Source organism: Poecilia mexicana, unplaced genomic scaffold (genome assembly GCF_051168715.1).
Source record: "Poecilia mexicana isolate PSO_F unplaced genomic scaffold, ASM5116871v1 scaffold_4, whole genome shotgun sequence".
Lineage (NCBI taxonomy): Eukaryota > Metazoa > Chordata > Actinopteri > Cyprinodontiformes > Poeciliidae > Poecilia > Poecilia mexicana.
In genome coordinates, this window is record NW_028263373.1 from 19,940,088 (window position 1) to 19,961,631 (window position 21,544).

Here is a 21,544-nt window from a genome sequence, read left to right on the forward strand (position 1 = left end):
GTACATAAATGTCATCTTAAATGTCTGTTTATGTGACACCTTACAGGACCACAGAAACTGTTATGGCAGACCAGATTTTTCCTGTGGACCTCAAATTTGCCACCTGTGCATCAATGCATCTATTTATTGGCAATATTTTTCCTATTATGAGTTGTTATGAACATTTGAATGTTACAGACTATACATTCCTGCTTTTATGAAGGAAGTCACACTTGCTCACGATCCAGTTGCATTTGATGAGCAACATTTACATCAAAGTCTTGATTCTTTTCAAAAGATTAAGAAAATACATTTCTGCAAAAATCAGTTTTTTGTGTGTATCATTTATTTCCTACATTCACTGTATTTAAATCTCAACATTTCACAAGAAGTCTTGAAAAAGGTGTCATAAATTCAAATAAATACATATTCAAAACACAAAGCTTTTAAATTCAAAATAAATCATCCAACAACTCAGTGTCTTGCTTCTCCGCCACACTAAGCTGTGCATTATACTTTAAATGTATGTGCATGACTACGTGAAACCACGATTGTGTCCTCTGAAATAAAAACATCACATATTGAAGAAAAGATTTGCACCTCAAGTACAATCTGGCGCTGAACCAGTAAATAAATGAACATAAGATTTCACTTCAGTCATAAACAAGTATAAGTCTTAGGTAGTAACATGTATTTCATTTTGCCTTCATGGAAGGTGAGCTGGGTACTCCAAACTGCCAAAGCCAAACAAGCAGGTGGGATGAATGCACACTGAGGTCAAGGCAGTCTACAGTGAAAAACACCAACAGTGATATAAATGGGGCATTAAAGCTGAGATTTTCTCATATTTAAAGGAGACTTTTATGCAATACTACAATATATACACAATATAAATTGGCGGAGTTAGATTTCAAATTGCCTTGACGAGAAATAACATTATTATGCTACTTATAAAATAAGATAAAGAAACACATGGATTTAAAAAAGAAAATAACTTTTTTGAATTTGTTTGGTAACTCTTGGATGAACAAAGGAGAAAAAGTGTGCAAAGCACGCCAACGCTTGCAAAAAAGGAAAAGCAACGTACCTGTTAAAATGTGCTAAAAGAACAGTTTTTCATTGGCACATGGTAGGTATCAAAGTGACACATCCTGCAGGGTTTTACTTTGGCAGTAACAGTATTTAATAAGAAAAAAATCCTCACTGGTTTAGGCAAAGTTCTTTGAATAACTTTGCAAGTATACAGTGCGGGCAGCTTTAAAAGTTCAGACCTAAATAGTGTGCAGCTACGCAAAGGTAAAGATGTGAGGCAGAGAGTAATAATCCAGTGGCAACTCAGGTGCAGCAGTATTGGTCCAGTGATGGGCCCCAGGGCCATACAGTGTCACGAGGCAAACCAAGGGCCTGGTTGTTTCTGAAGGCGAAACTGTAACAAAAGCAGGGTAAGAAAGAGTGTATAAACTGCAATTTGCATTTCATAGAAAATATCTAAATGATGTCAGAGGGAGTAATCTCACCTGTTTAGCTCTCTGGGGGTGGAGCATGTGAGGAGTGGCACTTGTTTTTCTGCAAATAGAAAAACCATTCTGTTTCAAAGTATGCATTCACACTCCGAATTCTTTACATATTTTTCTATAACTACGATGAAGATGTATACAAAATAATAAAAACAAGCATCATGCCATGCAGCACTGTAAGAACATGTTCCCCCAGGTTACATATATGTTTTTTTTTTACCTTCTGATGTAGTCGATAGTGCAAATTTCGGTCGGACAGCCAGGCATGTCTGAGGGACTCTGTCGCGCTCATCCTCCAGCTCTTGCTTTTCACCAGCAGACGGGTGATAAAATCTTTGGCCTCTTCGGAAATGTCTCCGAACTCCTCCTCCTCGAAGTTCCACTGGCAGGCCAGAATGTTGTTGAGTGTCTCATTGTCGTCGTCCCCCAGAAACGGAGACAAGCCACTGAGCCTGGACAGACAGGACGCAGAGGTTTGGGACATGGTACCTTGCAGAGCTGCAATTTCCTCAATTTTCTGCCTGGATTCCTGGAATAATTATTTCCTGGAGGCCAGTCTGTGATGCAGCAAGTTATAACTGCAGATGACTGAGCATTTCTTACTTACAGCATGTATGTGATTACTCCAAGACTCCACATGTCCGTTGGGAATGAAACAAACTCATAATTGATTACTTCAGGAGCGAGGAATTCAGGAGTTCCAAAATTGACCCTTAGCTTCTCCCTGGGTTTATACCTTTTAGAAACAAAAATGTAAGCTTAGCAAACATTGAATAAAACTTACACCAGATCAGACAGCTTTCTATTTCTTACCTCCTTGCCAGGCCAAAGTCAATAATTTTGATCTTGTTTGTAGCTCTGCTGACGCAAAGAATGTTTTCTGGCTGGAAAGAACCGTTTTTACAGCATAAAAAGCAAGCAACAGATAAGTATGTTACTGGAATATAAAATCCTAAGCACATTTACCTTGAGGTCAAGATGCAGGATATAATTTTTGTGCATGTACTGCAGCCCTTCACAGATCTGACGGATGAACAGCACGGTGTCTAACTCGGTTAGGTTGTAGTTCTCATCGATGATGCGATCAAACAGTTCTCCTCCTTCCACACTGCAGCATGGAGAAACAAACACAGTTACAGCCATGGAGAGCTGGACACTCTGTTCCATTAAAAGCACTCAAAAAAGACGGCCCGCAACAGACTTACTATTCCATAACCAGGATGATGTCATTCCGCGACTCAAACGCAGCGTAGAGTTGAATCAGGTTGGCATGGTTGAGCTGGTTCATCACCTGGATCTCGTTCCTCACCACCTCCTGAGAGACAAACATTCAAAAACCAATCATTAGAATAAACGTTATATTCATAGCAGTTTACTGGTAGCTTCAGAAGGCATGCTGCCATATCTACAAACACATTCTAGAAATCAGTTCTAGAATGTTGGATATCTGGTCCTGTTGTATTAAGTACTAATATGTCTTATTATTAAAAAGCAGCAAATGTTGACTTCAAAATATGTATAGCAAAATAGAGCTAACTAAAAGTATTAAAATCAGCATTAAAGAATATATATTTCTGACGTAACATAATATAATAAACCATCTTTCCATTTCCAGAGAAGGAGGACATGAAATGGTCACTAACACAAGGGAATAACCATTTGGGAATCACAATTTAATTGAAGTCCTATGTGGCTTTCAACATAAAAACAATTTTTTATGACATTGGATATCATAAATCCAAAAAAACTTTATGCTAATTAGAGAGAAAAGCCTCATGATATTTAAATCAAATTTTTTTAACTTTTAGCAACTTTAATCACACAAGGAACCTAACAGATATCCACTTTGCTTTAACAAACACCAAACATAAGCTGCAACAACAAAGAGAATATTGTTACTATTTTCAATTTCATTAACTATATATAATAATCTAATAAACTGGGAACTCTCCAACAGCTAGAGTATTTTTGTCTAATTAAATTATGCTTACTATAAAGAAACCAGTTTTTCATCATGCTGTTTGAATAAAAAAGGTGAGTTGTGTGAGCTCTACACACTGATTCATATTATACCTGTTCACAGATAGGCAGATAAACAGGTAATGCAGGAATTTGTACACCTTCTTTGTTCATTTGCAACAGACAGTCTCGCAGCTGTCTGTTGCAAATTTGGATTTCAAAATGACGTAGCTTTTCAAACTCAAATACTCAGACTCAATATGCTGGAACGTTTTGGAAAATATTTTCACATTATATTTTCTTCTTCATTTTTATCCAGATTTGGAAAATAAAGTGATCAAATTTCATACTGATCAGATACATAATCTGAGCAGTACGCCTGTCCACGCAGCCGTTGTGGCTTTACTCACTTTTAGATGACGAAAAGTTAAATATTCTAAATACGGGAGAGGCATTTCTACAAATATTCTGTATTTTATTAGTTGGTATTCAATGAAAAACAACACCTGGACGCCACACAGAGTCACATACAGTGACTGTATATTCTGTACTATATTCAATAGGCTGATTATTTTTGCACCTTCTCTTTCTGGCTCTTTGCTTTGATGATTTTGGCAGCGAGTGTCAGTCCAGATGAATTCTCCATGCACTTGTAGACTTGTCCAAAACGTCCCCTAATAAAAGGAAACATAGACACAGAATAGCTGACATTAAAAGTGGAAGGCTGACAATCTGGACAATTTGATTTAACTACAATATGTGCATAATGTCATCCCAAATGTTTCTTTCTAAAGCTCTCAAGAAGATATTTATTGCTGGACTGTTTTTGAGGTTTTAAAACATATTAAAAAAAAGCATTTTAAATTTAAATGCGTGTCTGGTGTATCTCCAATTTATATACATACATTGCATCTATCTCTTTAAAACTGGGTTTATGTCTGAATACATAAGCCATGAATTGTAGAAATGCCTTGTTTTGCAGAGAAGTCATCTTCACTTTAAGAGATTAGATTTATCTCCAGTTCATTACATTGGAGAGGTATGCAATTTTGCATGTGTCCCCTTGGGGGGGCATTTGCCCTTTAGAGGGCAGCACATATGTCTCCATAAAAACTGTTAGGCATCTCTTTGCATGCTGTTAAACCCTCTATTATTTCATTACAGTAGATTAAAGCATCTAAATGCCTGGGCAGAGTGAAAATAACTAAAGAATTATTCTTCGTTAATGAGAGCTGGCGGTTTTGTGCTTGTCACTCACCCGCCCAGAACTTCATCCCTGTTTATAGTGTAATAGGTGGCTATCTGATGGGGTTTGGGAGTCACAATGCGGTGATCGAAAGGAGCGGTTGGAGGAGGGCCTGCATCTGGGGAAAAGAAACAAAAGGGACAAAAAAAGAAACACAAGATGAATAATGGATATGGAAGTCATTTTGTAATGAATGCCAAAGATAGAGTAGAGACAGAGGAAGAGGCCTGAGTGCCTAGAAACATGGATGAAAATAGCAGCATGCATGTGACTCATTAACTGCCCAATAAGCTGCATGACTGATGTCTTCTGGAGGCACTGGGCTATGGCATAAAATCTGCTTCAAAACCTCAGGAATGCCAGGTGAAACGTTGCAAACTAAAATAACAAGGTGTGTCTTCTTGGAATAGAAACCACAGGCAGAGAAGCCAGGCAAGCGTCTTCCACATTGAGATTTTCTCATGTCTCTTAAGTAACATTTAGGCATGGAGCAAATAAAGAAAATTCATTTGATCCAATGTACAGCAAAATTGTTTCACATTACAATCACAATCAGCTGTGTATGTTATAGGGATTCATGTGTCTAATGTGAGTTTTCAAAAATGTTTTATTAAAATACATATTAAATGTGTGGTGGTTATTTTGTGCTTGCCCCCTTGACAACATGCATTCTGTCTGCACAGAGCTTAGAGGCTTTTCTGATCTGATATAATCTCATGAAATCAAATCAAATCAAATCGAAATCAATAATATTTCACTTGTTCCCACTGCGTCCTTTTATGTAAGTCCCTTCATGTCCTCTAAATTCTCACCAAGGATAAAATCCTGTACTGTAGAGTCTCCACCTTCTTTAGCTTCTGCCTTTGCTTCGTCAGACTTTGAGCCCTCCACTGCGTGGCTGTCAGCATTTTCCACTGAGCTGTTCTCCACTCGGCTCTTCTTCAGGTCTTCTTTAACCAGGTCCTCTTCTGTGACACGACGTTTGCCTCCTGTGGCTCCATCTCCAATGTCTTCAGAGCTTTGCAAAGAAAACACAAAGAATGCTGTCAAATTTCATTTTATTTATTTATTTTTTTACCTTAGTGTTTCTTGTTTACTTCCTTCTGTGTGAAAGGATTAAGATTCAGTAACAGCAAAAACAGGTGAATAGGAGTACCTTTCCTGGGACGTCTTGCTCATGTCTGAAATAATATTTTCTGATGATTCCTCTGTTTCTCCTTTAAGTCTTTTCTTTATATCATCTGCCAATTTCCTGCCTTTTTCTTCATTGTTATCCTCTGTCTGTTGCTCCTCTTCCTCTGCATCTGTCTCGTTAAAGACATCCCCCTCATCATCCTCATCATCCTCATTCTTGTTTTCCTTGCTTTCGTCCACAGTTTGGGTTGAAGGAGCGTGTGACCGACTAAGAATCAGCTTTGTTGGCTCCTCTTTTCTTTTCCCCCCACTTCCTGGATCTTCCTGACTCTGGAAGTTGGCTTCTGTGTTTACATGGGAATGATCCGTGTTCTCCCTGTTGAGCTTTTCAACTTGCTCTTTCAGGGCTGACTCACTCAGAGTGGAAGGATCTGAAGTAGAAACAACGATCAAAAGGAAAAGATATTATGTTACGTTGAGTTTATATCACAGACAAATACAATTGGTTTTTCACCTATCAAAACTTTGAGATTCTGTAAACATTTCTTCTAATATCTTGTGTATTTGGATCTTGATAAATCCTGAAATCTCTTTACAACACGTCAGTGGAAACATTTCTATATTTTGCATTCTACCATACAGAAAAACAGTCTTAAAATTATTTCAGGCAATAGAATTTACTCTAGATAGAGCCTAAAAGTATTAGCTGTACCATCTCACTGTTTTTACTCACAGTCACTAGAAATGCACAGCTTTTAGATTTTTTTTGTTGGTTGATATTTTTGTTATAACAAACTACGATTTCAAATAATTTATTTTCCAAGCATATATATATATATTTTTTTAACAGCATTACTGTGCATGTAAAAGGTCATCACCACATTCTGTCAAATGATAGCACGCAAAAATAAAACATAAAAAAAGATGGCATGCCAAACAAAGATGCCTGATAGATTCACGTCTCAGCTGTAAAATGTCCTATCAAAGTTAGTGTCTCAGAAGACAAAAAGGAAGTGTAAACAATGGGGCTTACTTTATTCCATTCGAAATTATTTTGTACCTCTGAAAACTTTTGCTCAAAGCTTTTGATGTTGTGAGGATTTTCTTCCCTTGACTGTGTGTGTTTTTAGGTGTTTATTTTTAATTGGAAATAAGTACATGCAGGAGCACTGCTGCACCTAGCAGGAACCCGACGGTTAAAAACAATTTCTGTTAAAAATTGTTTATTACAGGGCGTATTGGTGGTTTTTAGGAAACATCTGACTCAACAAGAATTGTCTGCTAGCAGGTTTTCCACTTGTGTTCAAATTGTTTTCTCAGCTGATTTTTCTTTTCTTTTCTTTTTTTTCTGTTCATTTTCAAAATACGCATACTGAATTTTGGCACAAGACTGAAAATAAGTGACAGGATCTCTTGGTCTTATCTTATAAACTGAAAGATTTAAGCACCAAAAATGTGTTTTCCTCTATTTAAGAGGTCAAATGAATACATGAAGAATAAACGTTTTTACCTAGCCATTCATGTTATTGTCCTCACATGCCAATGAAAATATCGAAGACTAAGAATAATTTTAGCTTATAGAGCTTGTCAATATTTTTCCAAAACAAAAAAAAAATTTTTTATTTAGTTAGCTTGCAAAGATTATTATTTCATCATCAAATTTAATTAGCAAATTTAGGTCCATAAATTCAAATGACCTCAAATATAGATAAAAATATATATAAAAAAATAAATAAATAAAATTTAAATAGCATCATTTTAAAAGGATTTTACATTGAAAGTATTTTAACCAGTGTATCCTCTTTGTGGATGAGCAGTGGGATCAAGATGTTTCTGGAAAGTGTGAGGAGGATTCTGCAAGTATCATTAAATACAATTTTAATTTTCTGTACTTATCAGTACCTGTCAGTAGCTTTTCCTGTTTCACTTTTGTCATTTTGGTTTTAAAGAACAATCCTAGACTAGATATCCATCCACTTCATCTGCCTTCCAGCTGATTATCTAACAGAATTATTCTGTGGTCAGGAGTTACATCAAGTTTATCTTTACCTGATGAATCCTGAGGTTTCCTTTTCTTCTGGGCTTTCCCACCCTTCACACTCTGCTTGGCTTTGTCCTTGTCATCTTTTGCCTTTATTTGTGGGGAAAAAGGAGGAGAAATAGCATACTGTAAAACATATGTCACTTTCATCTTAGTAAGGCACACAGGTTAATGAAAGGAAGGTAATTTTTCTAATGTCAACAAGTTTCAAATAGTAAAGGTGCTTGTTTCTGTTTGCATAACAGCGGGGCTGCCGAGACAGAGTGTTTGTTTTGTTGCTGTGGTGCCTCATAACTTAAAGTTCATATTCTGCTTAGTGGATGTCTCCCCGTTTAAGAGGAAAGGTCACATATTCTGCAGCAAAAAGCAATGCCACAGCAACCTGGGTTCTCAGTGGTATATCTGGAACAGAAAATGTAAACTTTCAGAAGCATCATAAGTGCTGGATTATGCCTAGAAATGAGTTCAATGTGCCAGAACAACACACATGAGCATAAACATCTTGTAGGGTTCTTATTGTTTCACCCCTAAAGGACAACACACACACACACACAGGTACATTCTGTTCCAGCACACCACAATCATTTGATCTCTCGCTGCATTAATATCACCGAGTCAGAAGAGACCAGACAGGCTTTGCAGTGATTGCATCCAGCTGCAGTTGAGAGCCCATTCACTGATAGTAAAAACATGAGTGTCTGGGTGTGATAACAAGTTTGACTCCTATCAGCTACACCTAAGCAGTAAAAAAAAACAAAAAAACCCCCACAATCTCTTCACAAAGGAAAACTACTTAACATTACTGAGAACAGGGCATTCAGGATCCGACTTTAACCATATTTTAAGTTTAAGTATCGGTGTCATACTAGCTCCTTCTGCAGTACCTAGAAATCTTTATTCATTTTCTCACCTTCCTGCTGGTTTTGTTTCCAGGCTGTTTGAATAAAATCTCCACCAGCTTGGAGCTCTTTACCACCTCCCCAATGAAGCAGATCACCTGCTGAGTTCCCTCCACCAGCTTCTCCACCCCTTCCAGCCGCCGCCCCTGACTCTCTATGCGCTCCACAGCCCCTCGCAGATCCCTGCAAACCGCCTCGATCCCGGAGCCACGTCTCCCTTCGTGGGACGAGGCCACATCCCGACCCATGCCTCTCACATCCTGGGACAGGCCATCCAGCCGGGTCAGGACGGTCTGCTGCATGATGAGCAGGTGCTCCATCTGGGAGCTGAGGGAGTCGATCCTGCTCTCCATGCAACGCAGAGTTGCGTCGTGGTGAGCAAAGGAGGAGGATGAAGCTTGGAACCGGTCTGATCCATTCAGGGAGAACTTCCTCGCAGAAAGCTTCTGACCGTGAAGAGGATTGGGATCATACACTTTGGCTAAAGAGTTAACCAGGGTGGAGCTCATGACTGGTGCTGTAGTGCTCGCGACTACCTAAATCTACTGGTTCTGCTTCATATGAAGGAAACTGCAAGAAGAGCCATTGTGGAGGCAGAAGAAGGGATGTGGATGGAGGTCATGAATCTATCCCTGAAATGCCGTGCGACAAAGCTGAGTTATAAGAATAGCAGGTGGCTCTTCCCTAAATGAAAGAGCAGCCCTCTGTGGACGTCAGAAGCTGAGTGGCCAGTGATAAGAGCTCTGAGCTCGGGTGTGCAGCTGGGGATTGATAGGGGGGCTTAGGTAGGTGGGCTAGCTATGTGACATTTGAGCTACTTGAAAAGCCCTTCAGACAGGTGTCAGAATCCCAGGAATCTGGGCCTGAAACATGACGCCATATAAGAAGTACAGCAAACAAATAAAAATGTCCTGCCTACATAAAAAGAACAGACGATCCCCAGGGGGATAATTGAGAGTTTCATCAGCTGTGTCAGTGTGTTGTTTAATTGCATCTAGTTAATTTTATTTATAGCGGCAATCCGTATGAAACATTGTGTCAAAGCTCTTTGCAAGGAAAACTGGTCCAATTCATGTCCAGTTGTACAAAAATAAACTCAAAATAAAATTCATGCTGGTCTAAAATATTGGAGACAATCTAACGCAGTTCATCAGCAACTCCTAACGAAATACACTTTTTAATATGGGCCATGTGGGTAGTTCACCAGGGCTATATTAGAAATGGGGTGTGCAAAACCACCAAATTAAACAAATTTTCTGTTGGATGTTTTTTTTTTTGTATGTGGAGTAGGCTCCCCTGCTTCCTACTTCAAATAAGGACATTAGCCAGTTCAGTTTAATTCAAATTCAAAAATTCTTTTTGAATCCCAAATCGTGCGTATAATCAACTCAGCCAACTTATCAAGCACTCAAGTCATTAACTTTGCAGCTATCTCTCCTTTTACAGATTTAAGACGTAACTAATTAAAAACTATTGTGGAAAATAAATTCTTAAGTTACCCTTATGAAAGCAAGACAAAATGAACCAAGTGTTTGTCTGTGTGAGACTTTGGACCCCAACGGATCACATAAGCATTAGGAACCAACGTGAATTCCAGTGTGTTCACATCCCTGACTGGTTCAACTCACTGTATGCCTCAGCACTGCAAAACAATATTGATGCATCTGCCCCTGCATATTTCGAACTCTAAGAGTGTACCGTGAATCTTTCATATACTATTTTTACCTACGTTTTAATAGAACACATGCCTATAAGTTTAAAGTGTTTTTAAAATATGTTTTCATTTGATGCATTAAAGGCATGAACGCAATGTGAGGAAAGAGAAGCCATTGGACGAAAACAAAGAAGCAGGGCATCCCCGTGTCACCCCAGTGGTATTTATGGAGCAGAAAAGTATTGTGGAAGATGGAACATGTGCTCTTCCCAAGAACCAAAGAGGAAGAACTGACAAACAAGTTGATATGCAAAGGCCTACCGAGGCTTGTCTGAATCCACAGACTGAGCTCATCATTTTCCACATCTCAGCACAGCTCTCTCTCTGAACCTGGCTAGCTGACAAAGCCCTGGCGCCTATATACCGGCCCCCATCTGTCAGCACCGGAAAAAACCTGACCTATACTCTGTCTCTCGCACTGTTCCCAGTTCAGACAGTCTCTCAGCTGTCATGGTGAACACTTGCACCCCTGGTGCCTGTTTACCAACTAAGGTGAGAGTAAAAGAGAGCACTGGAGAGTTCCTGTGAAGACACATGTTTTGCTAAGTGAGGAATGAATCCCCAGTTATTGATGTCCCAGGAGAGTATTATGGAACTCCAATCACCCTTACTGATTTGAATTCAGTTGTTCAGCTTCGTTTCTTCCTGTTTAAGGGGAGTTTTCCTTTCCGATGTCACCGTGTGCATGCTCAGTATAGGGATTGCTGCAAAGTCAACGGCACTCAAGTCAGTGACTAAAGGAAATCTGCCATGTTTTTTTTTTTTTTTTTACTGAATTCAATTCATGAATTGTTGAACACTGAACAAATTTGTCAGCCAAACTTTAGATATGTTGTCACCTTTGACAGTGGTTACTGAGACTTTACACCATGATGTTGGGCAATGCCTCACAAGGTTTTGTGTACAAGCAAATGCAAGCACTGCAGCAAAGAGGAAGTTACCTCCAGTTTTGTAGGTGCAAGCTTTTTCAATATATGTTATATAGCTTTGTACATTATGCCATTATTGACAGGACAAGGTGTAATACTTTTTGTAAAGTTTCAAAAGTTGTCCTTTCAGATTTACAACTATTTTTTTTTTCATTGTAAACCCACAAAGTAAAACCGCATATTTCGCTACTAAAGTTTAATTCTTTCATTTTTTATTTAAAGTATTTGATAATTTGTATTTCACTGAGAGAGACACAATGAGCTTGATTAATACAAATTACTGCACTACTGTTTAATATTTCGGAGTCTTGTAATATATTACAACATGCAGAACCCATCGTATATGAGGTTTTAATGCTTATCATGCTTCAAATTTCTTCATTACAGAGACCAATCACAGAAGAAGGAAAGTGGTAGCTGATTGGTCTGCCACTGGTTTCAGCAAGAGGTTTAACTGTACTCTGTCAGGGAATCACTGAAATCCCCACGGTTAGGAAAAGGTTGCGCTGTAAGATGAGAGTCAGTCAGGAAAGGAAAGCTGTTAAGGAATGAGACTGATGCTGCTGAGCTACTCTTACTGCATATAGAGTTACTCAACAGGAAGACAAAGACAACACACAATAATTATCGTTGGGTCACAAGTTTTCCATTCATCCAGTGTTACTCTGGTGGCATTACCCCGAAGCTACGACTATACAGCGTGTCACAAGCAGCAAACATGTGCTACTGCATAATTAGCTGCTGTTTTGAGTCCACATTTAGAAATACAGAGGAAGCTGAAATTTAGGAGTGTGTGTTTTACATTTAGAGTGATCTCTTACTTGGAAACTCACCCAGATTTTTCACATAGTTTGATTTTGAAAACAATTGGTGATATTTGGATTGATCTTGCACAACATAATTATTTGCTTGGATTTCATGTAGCTCTGATTACTCAGAAAAGAAAGTGGCCTTAACTTGCTTGTCCAAATAAATGAAAAATTATTTGTAATAAAATATAAACTTTACGAGCACTGATGGCAGCTTAGTGACAGATCTCTCATCTTTAGCATCTTCCAGGGCCCCCACGTCTCCATCGGGCCCCCCAACCCTTCCAGAGTATCCCTTCCCAAGCGGCATCTCTGCCTTTGTAGGATTCACCATTCTGAAATATTGACCCTCCCACCCCGCTGTGGCTTGTTGTTGCTGAAAACAGTTTCATGTAACTTTGTTGAAAGGATCCTAATCTCCTTACTTACAGCCAGTGGGTTTCACTTAAACTTATGGCGTGAAATATTGATGTGATGAAAGAGAGATTAAAACACAAGGAGCAAACATAGAAAGTGTCAGTAACTGAGATGCAGCAGAGTCTCATTGCAGTGTTTCGGTTTTGACCTTCCAAGTATGTACTTTGAAACTAAGTAGCATTTATGGTGCAGCGTTTGGAATGAGCGAAACCATGAAAAACTTCAACAGCAACAACAAGACAAAATGGATAGTAATCTGCCAGCAATGCCAAGATAAAATGAAACTGTGTTGCATGAATCCACTGATGAACTTTTAAATAATTCTGACTAAAGTGCATTGTTCTACTTAAAGTCCCAGTAGAATTTAGCAAATTCTGTATCCTTGGACAGGAAATACTGTTTGATAGCTTGTACTAGTGGCTATAAAAACTCGGTCACCTATGACGCCAGTCTTTCCTGGGGTGTGGTGCGATTTACATGTTTTTACTACCTGCATCATCGTCCTCGCCCTGTATGTGGTGGCACATTCCAGTTGTCTTAACGTTTTTAATCACTTTGTCGATCGGAGATGGGGAAGTAGGCATTTTAGATAGCATGTTCTTTTGTCTTCAAATCTTTAAAGAGTAACTATAAGTGATGGATATTCTTGTCATTTCATATTTAATACAAATGGAATTAGGAAGCCATGGATTAGTCAATGTAAAAGTCTTTTTTTTTTTTTAAGTCTGACCATATTATGCTCAATTCTTTACTACGGATGGACAATCTAAGCATTTCCTCCACTGTTTTAGGGTGACAATGAACATGTGGTGAGTAACTCGCCTGGAAGACTGAATACAATCTCCACAGCTCCCCCTGCTGCTTCCGCCGTGGGGCAAATATTTAGTTGTCACCACTGGTTGATGACAGATTGTTCTAGCACATTTTAGCTACCGCGATAAGATTCATTCTGCTCTCCATGTTTCTACTTCAGGTCAGCATTAACCAAATTCTTTTCACGGAAAACAGTTGCTGTGTGACGCCAGCAGAGAATATGTGAGAGTGAGAGATAGAACCAGCTTGTAAATAAATGTGTTACATAAGCCATCCCCGGGTGCTCTCTGACTGACTTTTAAATAGATGCACACAAGACCCCCTTTCCTCACTATCCAGAGCGTTCCAGTTCATTAGTGACATGCAGCATGAACACAACTGTTCGTCAAAGGATTGTATTTCAAAGTCTTTGTTAACATTTTGCTCTGAGACGCGCTGGGAGTTTATTTGCTTTGTTTAAATCAGTTTTTACAGCAAAATAAGTAGCATTTATGCTGCAGAGTAACACATATTTTAAAACAATGTAATTTCTACAGCTTGTTAATACTCTGTAACCCATTCCTACAGCTTTGATGGATCTAGACAGTACTACTCAATTGTACAACAATTATGTCATTGTATATTATTATTATGTACATTATAAAATGGGAATGTTTCATAGTAAGTGTGTAAAAGTTGAGTGAAGGCTTTGCATATGCAGCTAAATCTTAAGCTAAAACCGCCCCTGTGAACTCTTCTTTTATGCAATTTTACGATTTAAAACAACATTTCTAATCCTTTATATGTGACACATTGATAAATGTAGATTTTAGTCTAAAAACTAACAACTAATGCAAAATTTGGGAATAAAGAATTTTGAAATTATTTTTTTCAAATTAAAGAAAAAATTTATACAATTTAAATATAAACTAAATTATTGTGACACGTTTTGAACAAAAGTTAGCTGCACTTTGACACTGATACCACTTGATGGCAGGCGACAACCGGACTCACCAGAGTTGAAGGAATTTAGAAGCAGTAACATTTCGCCGTGGGGTCATGCAGTTTTCTCGTTGCTTTTAACACAAAGCTGCTGCTGTAATGCATGCTAGTCATTACAGATGGCCACAGGATGTCATGTAATATCTACTGTACATGGTGACAGATCATAAATAAGTCCATTTACAGTTAAGAATAAGTTGCATCATGTCAGAATTAGCTCAGCTCAAAATCAGATAGAAAAAAAAACACTTTTCCTATTTAAAATTTGCTTCAGAAAACATATTTTTGTTTGTTTCTATCAAATGTTTCACTTATAGCTACAACTTACTAATGTTTGTCTTGATTTAGTTAGAGAGAGAAAAAACACTGTCATATGTGTACATCTTTTACACAGCGACATTGACTGTAGATCTACAGTATATCATTTTTAAGTTTGATGGCAGTAACTTTGTGAAACAGGAGAACCTGCCCTGCCGGACTTGTCATGACTGTGAGAAATTAATACTTATTTTATGAGATTGCAGGAATCTAATTTAAGAATATTCTATATAGCAAGATAAAGCTTTCATTTATTTGTATTAGATCAAAGGATTTCTCCTATTACAGATTTCTAATTTGTTTTTGTTTTTTTTGACAAACTTAGTCAAATCATCAAGCAAATTTTTAATTTTTGACAAGTATAACAACATGTAAATTTTAAAATGTATATCTATTGAAAACATCTTGTTGAATTGCCAACCGCTGTTACACCACAGATAACCTGCTGTTAACCACATTTTTAAATTTTAAAAGCTGGTTCTGTGAGAGTCTGTAAAGGTCTGGTTTTAGGTTCACCAGATTCAACACAATTGCTGTCAAATGGGAACAGAAGAAGACAGAATACTGAAATGAAATCAATTGCGGGATTCAACAAAGCATTGCACACCTGCTTCAAACGGCACAATCCTAGAGTTACCTGATGTTCTGTTTGGTTCAGATCATTCTGGAACATCCCTGGGAGTTTACTGCTTAACATTCTAGTTTCTTTTTGGGGATTTCATTTTATTTACATTGTTACGTTGTATTTATTTGGTACTTTGTGGGATGTTTCCAGGTCTTAATTAACTCATTCCAGCTTCCTTTACACTGCTGATATATCTTTATTTAGCCTCTACCCAAGTTGATAAATCATTTAATTTGGTCCTTGTCAAAATTAAGGAGCTGTTAACCATGATCACTACAAACAAAATGAGATATTAAAAATATCTTTTGGATATGTGCCTTTCATGAAACAGTTTTTCTTTTCTCTATAACTAGCTTCACAAGGATTTGTTGGACCTGCGTTGCTAATGAGTTATGCAAACGTTTGAAAGGAGACACCAGTTGAGAGGGCAGAGTTAAGCAGGCGAAAGCAACGCATTTACTCTCAGTCTTCAAACTGAACTCACATGTCAGCTTCCTTTCATGCTTCATCAAACGAGGTAAAAACTGTTAAAAAGACTCGAGTCTCGCATGAGAAGCCCAACTCAAGTTTCAAATCTATGTCTGAAGTCTTCAGTTTTTGCGACACAGGAGCGACTCGAGTTGGCGACTCAAACTTGGGTTGCCATTTCTGGTAGAAAACTTCATAAGAGCAAATATTTGCAAATCAGGAACTTGTAATATAACAAGCTAAGGGCTTCATTTACTGAATCAGATGTGTTTTTGCTAGAACACCTAAAATATCTATGCTGTTGACTGTAATGTTGCATTCCATGTTAGGGAAAATGGCTAAGTCAAAAAATGGTCCAAGAAGGAACAATGAATGTGATACAACAGACAATAAAGCACTTTTCCTAGAGGTCCAGATTTGTAATTGTACAATTAACTTGACTGAGAAAGTTGTCTCTACTTTTATCAAACAATTGCAGTGTTGATTGGACTTTACAAGTGTTGTAGTGCTGACAGACTCTGTGATGATCAATTTTCAGTTTACTGATCGAGGAGATCAGACTTTTATTCATTTATATGACATTCGCTTTAACAAGGTTTCTAAGGGTCTATGGAAGAAAAAGAACCCCACAGCATTACAGATTCTCCACTACACTTACAGTGGGGATGACGCGATTTTCTACGTTCACTTCAGTCAAGATTCATGAAGATAAGACCAGACTCTTATCGACTGTCACTAAATAACACAGTTACAGTTAGGTTCTTAGCTGCATTAAGCCAAATCCAGACATTTAGATTTGCGCATGCATTTGTGATGGTAGGACATCATTTCCAAACAACCAGTTGGTACGTAGATAGTGTGCTCAGTTCTCAAGTGACACCGCACAAACATTGAATAAATGAACTCAGATTAAGAGTTAGATCTTTCGATATAAAAATACATGACTACAGAGTCTTGTCCATAGAATTGTAATTATGAGAACAAAAATATAGATTGAATGATAATTATGGAAATTAATTATAATTATGCGGTGGAAGGTACATTAGAAATGTAGTTTATTTATTGCTTTAATTACATTAAACACAAAAGGTATTAAAGGTAACTAGCTTTGTTTTGTTGGTCTAAAGAGAACAAAGAACAAAATAGTGTAGGCCTAAGAGTTTTTTGTTCTCAACATATTAATAAAACAAACTAACCGTTGTAAGTTTTAATTTTTGACTTTACTTTCTTCAACCCAACATGTGAAACAACTATAGGCTCTCCGCTGTCCACACTCTTTTTATTTGTGTGCTAATTTTAGCTGAGTCGAGTGAGTCTGAGAATCTGAGTCCAAGCCCTTTGCGCATTAGACCAGGGCATTAACACAAGCTCTAGCTTACTCTATAAAAGCCTGGTACAAAAACATTTATTTGTGCCTCATAAAAACCAGACCCTGAGGTTTAGAGGATGAGATATTATTCTATACATTAACAGTAAAATCAACAGTCATTTACAGTTTAATAAAGCTCAGCAGCTTGGCTTTAAAATACATACATCAAAATTTCACAGTTAAAATCAGGAGAAAATATAATGTATTGAAAATCAAGTATTCTATGGGTTTGTGGCTGATAAATTTTATTATTCTTGTTTAACTTCACTTATTACAAGGTCATATTAATGCAACATGAACAGTTCTTATGACTAATCACATTATTTCCACTGCATTTCTGATTTTAAGCATCCCTAAAATATTGTTTGTTTAAAGGCTGATATAACACAGGGAAGTTTTGTTACTGTATGTATCGCAATTATTTTTAAGTGATTCCTGTTTGTTTTGAACCACACACAGATACCTGAATGGTAAATGAGGCAAAAAAAAATAAAATAAAATAAAAAATCTCTGAAGTTCACGGTGAGAGTGCTGAAGCACAGAGGGGCATCTTGGGATCACAGAGTGTCTTATAATAATCAAATGATGCATTTGATGTGCCAGCCACTTGTTTGGGAGGCATTGTAAGGAAAAGCTGTTTCTGTCCTGCCATCAAAATGATCCACATGATGAGTCTGCAAACATACTGAGTCCTTATCATAAACCAACTTGTTCTGGTCAGATTAGGGTTGTATTCAACAGCAAACTGTTCAAATAGAGCTAGCATAAAAACAAAGCATGGATACCAGACAATGCACCACACGCCTTCTGCTAGTTATGGTACAGGATCTCAATGCTGGGGCTTTTTTCATTTGCAAAGTTTTGGAAACAGAACCAAAAAGCGAAAAAAAAGGTAGAAGAAATTTTTCAGAGGCCTCATTGGTGGGTAGGGTGTAGTTAAAAAAAATCAGGATTCATTAAAGGCCACCAGAGAAGCTTTTGTGTGCCAAATAAGACTTAAACCAGATGAAAGAAATGTATTTATTAATGAACAATGCTGCAAATGATACATGAAAATGCCATGATCCATATTTTTAAGAGTTGCACTGAATTTCAGAATCCCTAAAACAGCTAAGTAATTAAAAATCAGAGCCAGAAATTATGTTGTCAGAGTAACTATTTAAAAGTATAAAAGAAGCAGCAACAAGTATTTCTCTAAAATATAATATACATTACAATTCTAGTGATTTTGATCAATTTTTAAAATAACAAAAAGTAATTTAAAGGACATTTTAGCTGTTCATGTATTTGGATTTGCATAAATAAGCTTGACTATGGATGTTGGGATTTTATTTGGGACTTTGGAAAGAACAAAAGTTTTGTTTGCTTTTTCCCCCATTAATCATAGTTAAATTACAAAGCATGCACCAGTATCATGCTGCTGGAGCAGTAAAATCATTATTCTGTCACTGAGAAGTAGTCGAGGCTGAAAAGCATCACAGCTCCAAATTTTATGAGGAGTCAGTTACATTTGCCACATGCCGGTTTATGTAAACACAGTAAACTGGTTTAAGCATAACAGCTTAAACCAGTTTGACTGTCTTCTCTGGAAGGAGAGTGACTAAATATAATTAATATTGCTTATATTTCTTATCAGTAGAATTCAACAGTAAATTAAAAGTAAACAAAAATGTCTCAGATGCAAAAAATTATATTCACATTCCACATCTGCTTTCCACATACCGATCTCATTATCTGGTAGTGTTTGAGTGTATAAGTGAGGGACTACTTCTGGATTTCCTAGAGTGAAATTAAAAACTACTTGTAATTGACACCAGCATAGCTGAGCTCAGATGTTTCAGAGTCTAGTTTCAAAAATAAGATACCTACAGGCAATGTCAGACTTAGAGTAATTCCGGTGTTCACAAATCGGTTTTCACAAATAAGATATGAGGTGGATTTTCCTGAAAATCTGAGAGCGTTTTCCAGGAATATTTCTGTTGCGATATTCCACGACAAACCTAGTTTTTTGGTGAATTTTTGAATTTCTGTAATTTTTAATACAAAGTGAGATAACAGAGGAGCAACTTCCACTGTCTCAGCAGGTAACTAAACCATCCTGTGCTGGGATCACCTGTCGCACAGGTGCTTAGATCTCATTGTTTCCTGCTTTACCTGTGCTTCTGCATGCCGTGCTGTCCTTCCTCCCTTCCTGATGGAGAATAAGTTCCACACTCGCCTCCAAAGAAAAGTGGCCACCAGGCACACGCTTCCTAATATCCAAATATCTTTATCCTTTAGGAAGTTCTCCATATTGGAAAAGTTCTGCTTCCTGTCCCTCTTGTCAGCCTGAGGATGTTGGAATGTCAGTATTGTCTCAGTCTGTATATTGGGATCTCAGGCAGCAAGGCCTCGGCTGGCGTGCCAGTTGTTTCTTATGAAATAGCTGGACTCCAGTAGCACGGCAATAAATGTCCAGTCTTTATCTAACTAAAGTCTCTGACAAGGACAGGGTTTCTGTGCTGTCAAGGCGCCCACCGGCCCACCCACTCACCCTCAACCTGGCTTCCTCCCTGCCTCCCACCACAGGACCTAAAAGGAGAGAACATGCTGTCTCTGAGACGAGGTCGAGACAGGTGGTGTTGGGTTCTGGGTATCGTTGCTGTACAGAGAAACGGATGCCCACCGCCGCCACCGCCGCCGGTGGTGGTGGTATGCTAGTGAGACACTACATGCATCATCACATCTTCAGAGCCAGCAATTTGTGCAAACTTGCATGATCTCCGGTATAAACTGGCTGCAGGCCACAGCTTCGCCTCTGAATCCCATCGAGTGTTCTGTACATGCACTGCTGCAGATGCAACAAGTTGATACGGGAGCACACTTGCAAACAAACACCTTCTAGTGTGTGGTGCTAAGTTTATCTTTTGTGCAACGTGCTGGACAGATGGCACCAAAACAAGAGCTGAAGTGTGGATGTCTTTCTCAGAGGAGTGAAGTGTCCACGCACGTGTGAGAAAGAGACATTCTTCATAAAGACACTCGGGGCACAGTGTGGTGAACTTACAAGGTGAAATTTAACAAACATCACCCAAAGAAGATGAAATGTTCTGAAAAGTACTGTTCTCGTGTGGACGCTGTATTTGCAGCTGACACACTACTTATAGACAAGCATGTTCGCATTGTTGGCAGAGAAGTGGAGGTTCTTTTTTGTGCTGCAAATGCATCTGCATGCATGACAACTATCTGTCAGGATGGAGCGGCTGATTTATGCAGAGCAGATTTGTCACGTTGCTCAGAACTCCAATGTATGAAACTGGGATTTTGTACGACTGAACACAAAGTAGTGACTGATTGTGAAATAGAAGGATAACATAATTTTCAAATTTTTTTTTTGACAAAAAAAGATCTAAAAGAGGTGATGCATTTTAATGCAGATTCCTAAATAAATACCTTGTGAAACCTGGTTTCACTGCAATGAGATTTCTGGCCTTTAATATATGCAAAATAGCTCAAGCTCAGCCAGACAATATAAAATATGTCTAAACATCCATTTTTCATTTTTAAGTCTTGCCACAGATTATTAACTTAATTTTGATATGAATTTTAATTGGGCCATTTGCATACACTGTGATCTACTCCTTTCATTTCTGGGATTTAAAATGAGCAGCGCATGAGATGTTCAAAGCTTCTATTTTATGACCTAACCCTGCTTGAAACTTTTCCACAACCTTAACTCTGATCCATCTTCCATGTTTCTTGGTCTTCGTGATGCTTTTTTGTGTAATATTCTCCAACAAATCTATAAGGCACTCAGAGAACAGCTGTGTTTATACAGAGAACAGATTACAGTAGCAAACAGCCACACGGGGTTAGGGAGATAGGATTAACATTAAATAATAAGTAAAATAAAATAAAATAAATAATTCATGTGCTAACAGTGTGCTTAAGATTTACCAAAAAGGTATTTTAAAGTATGAACTCCAAGCATTTTAATTTAACATACTTCAACAGCTGGTGGAATTCAAGAGCCACTCGGGGAACCAGGCAGGATAAATATTCTCAGCGGGAATCTGAGGAGAATATCTACAGTGAGCAGCAGGGATGGAGTGACAGGATGGTTACTAAGCACATGGTTCTGGTAACTGGTCCATTTATTTCTAAGAAATCACCAAACAGCTTTCTGTGTCAGGAAAAGAAAAAGTGTAAGCAACAGACAGGTACCTGAAAGGGAAAAAAATGGATCTTTTGACAGAGTTAGGGGTAAAGAAACAGAAGCTGTTCATACTTTGAACATCTTAGATTACATACGGTGCCTCACATGTACCCAGAATGTTTCCCTGAAAC

At 38.0% G+C, this 21,544-nt stretch overlaps 1 protein-coding gene across 2 annotated transcripts; it reads right to left on the reverse strand.

Annotated features, from left to right (window-relative positions):
* Positions 1-303: 303 nt before the first annotated feature.
* mylk4b (myosin light chain kinase family, member 4b) lies at positions 304-19,672 on the reverse strand. 2 transcript variants are annotated; one of them, XM_014981196.2, is made up of 13 exons: positions 19,373-19,672; positions 7,885-7,966; positions 5,858-6,266; positions 5,514-5,719; positions 4,714-4,819; positions 4,036-4,129; positions 2,702-2,811; positions 2,463-2,604; positions 2,310-2,380; positions 2,104-2,232; positions 1,717-1,948; positions 1,497-1,545; positions 304-1,405 (listed from the first exon to the last, which is right to left on the reverse strand). In XM_014981196.2, exons 1-12 carry the CDS (start codon positions 19,508-19,510, stop codon positions 1,501-1,503), a joined length of 1,764 nt encoding a protein of 587 aa, XP_014836682.2. In that variant the 5' UTR covers positions 19,511-19,672; the 3' UTR covers positions 304-1,405; positions 1,497-1,500. The 2 variants fall into 2 exon arrangements, with proteins under 2 accessions (XP_014836682.2, XP_014836680.2); XM_014981194.2 differs by lacking the exon at positions 19,373-19,672 and adding an exon at positions 8,787-9,508.
* Positions 19,673-21,544: the final 1,872 nt, after the last annotated feature.